Source organism: Nuphar pumila, chromosome 5 (genome assembly GCF_984573655.1).
Source record: "Nuphar pumila chromosome 5, dmNupPumi1.hap1.1, whole genome shotgun sequence".
Taxonomy (NCBI): domain Eukaryota; kingdom Viridiplantae; phylum Streptophyta; class Magnoliopsida; order Nymphaeales; family Nymphaeaceae; genus Nuphar; species Nuphar pumila.
Genome location: NC_143253.1, coordinates 125,092,457 through 125,097,468, shown reverse-complemented (window position 1 = coordinate 125,097,468; position 5,012 = coordinate 125,092,457). Strand labels below are relative to the sequence as shown.

Here is a 5,012-nt window from a genome sequence, read left to right as displayed (position 1 = left end):
AGCTCTGTTGTTAATTTGTATTTGAATTTTACGCTTATTGCGAACGTTGGTTTTTGGTTTTTTCTTATCTGTGATGAATTCATTAGAAATGAAGCCTTTTCTTTGTATTGCTTCTCCCACCTCTTTAAGCACTAGAAAAATAATACCCTCCTTAAACCCAATCTAATTAGTTGCTGCACTCAAGATGCTTATAACTCCAATCACCTACAATCAAGCATGGTGAGGAATCTCTTGAATCCTTGGAGTTACTTATGTTTCCAAACAATAGAGAGAATACACTTCTTTGAAATCCATTTCACTTGAAGTCCAGCTTTTGTACTTCTCCCTACTCCTTGCAAAACCCTCCAACACCCGTTTCCAAACAGAGCATAAGCATTTTGAATTTTAAGGAATCGAGTCAGAGGAAAAGAAAGCAGAAGCAATTCTCTGGGTCATGAACTGCTGTGGTGCACAACACCATCAATATACCCAAAGGAAATCCACGAGGGACAAAAAAACCAAATATAAATAACATATGCAAATTCACAAATCACAATAAACCAACCAACCAAAATTCAAGCCTAATTTATGTAGGTAAATTATGACCACCTATCCCTTATTGATTTTTCAAGCACCCTCCTCCTATTGGCTAACTCCACTCCCCCACATCACCCCTAGAAAGCACGTGACCTGAAAGCACGAGTAAAGCCATGGAAGACCTCAAAATATTTTCCTATAAGACATGATCATTAACGTACATCAAGCAGCTAAGCTCCTCCCAAGCAACATATACAAGTCCTCCATATGCTTTAACAAAGACTCAAGAGTGGCACATATTGATTCAGACTGCAGGTGAGATGTATCTCCCACCAAGAAAACGGTGGTCTCTCCAAAGATCTCCACTGCACTCCATCCGGGTCTCTTTCTCACACTTCTCCTCTTCATCATCTCTCTCACCTGCAGTTCCTCTTCGAATCTTCCAGCTGAGCCATACAAGTTCGACATCAAAATATAATAGCCATCATTTCCAGGGTCCAACTTTGAGAGTTCCTCTGTTGCTTGCTCTGCTACATCAATGTTATTGTGAAGTCTACAAGCACCTAGCAAAGATCCCCATATAGCACCATCAGCATCACATTTCATGGATCTGATAAGATCTAGAGCTTCACATAAGTGCCCAGCACGGCCAAGTAAGTCGACCATGCAGGCATAGTGCTTAACTGTAGGCGTGATAGAGAAGGCCTCCATCATACTAAAGTAGTGCTTCCCATCAGAGACCATGCCAGCATGACTACATGCAGATAAGATGGCAAGAAAGGTAACACCGTTTGGTTTAATACGGGCTTCCTGCATTTCAAATAATAATTGAAATGCATTTTCAGCATATCCATGCATTCCATACGCCGAAATCATGACATTCCAGGAGATAACATCTCTATAGGGCATCACATCAAACAACTCTCTAGCACCACCAAGCTTCCCACACTTTGCATACATATCGATCAGAGCAGTGTACAGAGGCTCATCAAATTCAAGTCCCATTTTCTTGATGAGACCATGTATCCATTCTCCAAATTGCAGAGCTGCAATCTCAGAACAAGCTGGAAGGACACTCATGAACGTCACTGAGTTTGGTTTCATATTCTCAAATTGCATTCGTCCAAAGAGAGAAATTGCGTCGATACTGCGCCCACAACCAGAGTAAGCTGAAATCATGATATTACATGAGACAATATCTTTGTCCATCATGTGAAAGGAAAGAATGGCAGTTCTTAAATCTCCACACTTTGCGTACATGTCAACAAGCATATTCCCCACAAAAGCTGCTACATGCATGGATCTTTTGATTGCATGGCAATGAATGCACCTGCCTTCACGCAAAGCTGCTATCTGTGAACATGCAGAAAGTAGAATAACTAAACAATCTGAATCCGGCATCAGTCCTGCACATTGCATTTCCCTAAACAACTCCATGGACTCTAAATTCAAGTCCTTTGAGACATACCCACCAATCATACAGTTCCAAGATTCATTATCTCTTTGGGGTGCCTTATCAAAAACCTGGCGTGCAATTTCCAAATGGTCAAACTTACAGTACATGGATAATAAAGAATTACAAAGTAAAGTTTCAAGTTCAAGGCCTATCTTGATAATCAACCCATGAAAGGTCATGCCTTGATACATGCTCTGGCAACCCACTAACAAGCAGCTGATTGCAATTCCATCTGGCCGGATGCCTGAAACCTGCATCTTCTGAAACAGTTCCATGCATTCGGATTCACACCCATTTCGCAAATAAATTCCAATAATCGCAGTCCAAGAGAAGACATCTTTTTCAACCAATTCATCAAAGGCCAACTGAGCGTCCCCTGCACTTCCACACTTGCAATACATCGACAAGAGTGAAGATTGAACAGAAGGCAAATACCCAATTCCATTCTTCACCAAAAACCCATGTAAACACTTCCCATTATATATTGCTCCCAAATTTATGCATGCTAGTAGAATTCCCTCGATGGTTCTAAAATTGGGTTTCTCTCCGTTTGAAAACATCAGTTGGAAACAATTCAAACCCATCATACTATCACCATTCTGAACATAGCCCACAATCAACACAGTCCAAGAGACGACATCTCTAACAGCCATTTCGTCAAACAATCGTTGGGCATCGCTCATTCTCCCGCATTTCGCATACAAATACATCAAAGAAGAGCAAACTACAGGATTGGAACCCAAAATACCCAACCTGAAGGCGATTCCATGCACAATTCTTCCCTCTTGCATAGCACAAAGCTCCGCACAGGCAGCGACCACCATGGGGAAGGTGAAGTGGTCCAACCGGGCACCACCGGAGAGGCGCATCTCGTAACAGTAATGGAGGGTGTCCTCGAACAAGCCATTGGATAAATGGGTCTTAATGATGGAGTTCCACAAGAAGGTATCTCGTTGGGGCATTTGGTCGAACAGTTTGGCAGCAACTTTTGTGCCATTGAAATCGGAGTAAACGGAGATGAGTTTGGCTGTCAAGAAGGCGTTGCTCGAATGGCCAGTGGTAATGATTGTCGAATGTACTCGCAGGAGGGAAGGAAGGTCTGAGATGGAGCTCAAGACGGAGATGAGGTGTGTGAATAGGGAGGAAGCAGGGACGGTGCAATGACGCAGTTGTTGAAGAGAGAAGAGTCTCGGTCTGTGTTGGTTGGTCTTGAGAAATAGCATGTGGCTTTCACGCATGGAGTCTGGTTTCTCCAACTCCAAATATAGGGCTGTCAAAATGGGTCGGGCTTGTATCGGGTACCTGACTCAACCCGAACCCATTCTCAAATATGGGCATAAAAAATGCCGACTCCAATATTATTTGGGTCGGCCTGAACCTGACTCGAGTAATATGTGAGTTGGGTTTATGTTATGATTTTTGTCGAACCAGGCTTGACCCGAGTGTTTTATATGTATTTTCATTGAAAGTAAGCTCATTTAAGTTATATGGATTCAGGTCTGGAATTTCATTTATTGACTAGACAAACTCGAACCTGAACCCAAATTTGAACAACTAGTTATTTAGGCTGGTTTGGGTACATCCAAATGGGTTAGATACCCGACCCGTTCAGAGCCCTGTCCAAATAAACGACTGCATTTTCTTGACTAAAGTCGGTTTGTATGCAGGAAAAGAATAAAAAAATCCTAGTAAAATGTGAAAAAATGGAATATTCTCATGTTATTCCAACGGTTGTATGAAAGATTTCCCTACTTTTGTAGATACATCTGAAATGTTTCTCCACCTGCAGAGGTGGAGAAAAATGCTGGTGAATTTTTTCATAGTTGTACGCTCCCATGAAAACTTTTCATATGGTATGAATATTCAAATTTTATAAGAAAAGATTTACCGGTTCCAAGGCAGAGCCTAAACAAACCCTCGCACACTTTTTCACTACAAGAAAATTGTTAATTAGCGACAAATTAGCTAGAGAAAACTTTTTTCATGAATCCGTCGCTAATTAGCGACGGATTAGCGACGAAAGTTGTTTAATCGCTAATCCATCGCTAATTAGAGATAGATTAACGACAACAATTTTTCGTCGCTAATTCTCAATACAAGAAAACCATTTTAGCGAGGGAATTTTTCCGTCGCTAATTTTCGATTTAAATTGAGCGCGAAATTTTCCCTCTCTCCTCGTTCGAAATTTAAATCGACCGCGCGATTTAAACCGCTCTCTCCCCGTCAAAGAGCGCGCTGGAGAGCATGACGGCGATGAGGCAGATTGTTGGAGGACGGCGACACCGGCGACGGAGGACGGCGACGACGGAGGGCGGCGACGACGGAGGACGGCGACGACGGAGGACGGCGACGATGGAGGACGGCGACGCCGGAGGACGACGACGATGGAGGACGACGACGACGAAGGACAGCGACGATGGAGGACGACGATAACTTCAGAGGACGCCGTTTCACGGAGGACGGCGACACCAGAGGACGGTGACGACGTCGGAGGACAGCGACGGTGACGACGTCGGAGGACGGTGACGGTGACAACGGAGGACGGCGACGAGTTCGGAGGACGCCGTTTCACGGTGGATGGCGACGAGGCTGAGCGATTGTTGGAGGAAGGCGATGCCGGTTCACGGAGGACGGCGATGCCAGAGAGCACCGGTTCACGGAGGATGATACAAGTCTGTGAAATGCCTGTCGGGTGCGGTATAAGTCCGGCTTATTGCTGTCGGAATACCGCCCGACAGGGATCAATTTTTTTTTTTTTTTTTTTTAAATTTAGCGACAGATTAGCGACGGATAATGTTCGTCGCTAATCTGTCGCAAATTTGCGACGAAATTAACGACAGATAAGTTTTTCGCCAATTAGCAAGCAAAAATTCGCGATGGCCTCTATCCATCGCTAAGCCGTCGCTAAACTGTTTAGCGATAGCTTAGCGACGGATTTAGGTCGTCGCTAATCCACAGGTTTCTTGTAGTGTTTGGATAATTTGAGATAACGCGTCAAATAGGTAGATCTTTTTCCTTTTTAAGAGAGAGAGAGTGGTCA

The 5,012-nt window shown here is 43.7% G+C and overlaps 1 protein-coding gene across 1 annotated transcript; it reads right to left on the bottom strand.

Annotated features, from left to right (window-relative positions):
• Positions 1-507: 507 nt before the first annotated feature.
• Positions 508-3,210, bottom strand: LOC149838553 (pentatricopeptide repeat-containing protein At4g39952, mitochondrial-like). Its single transcript, XM_090008268.1, has one exon. The coding sequence runs from the start codon at positions 3,208-3,210 to the stop codon at positions 739-741; it is 2,472 nt and encodes an 823-aa protein (XP_089864394.1). The 3' UTR covers positions 508-738.
• Positions 3,211-5,012: the final 1,802 nt, after the last annotated feature.

What these genes read in the sequence shown, in the direction of transcription:
- LOC149838553 (XM_090008268.1), bottom strand. Translation starts at nt 3,210, where the DNA reads ATGCGTGAAAGCCACATGCTATTTCTCAAGACCAACCAACACAGACCG.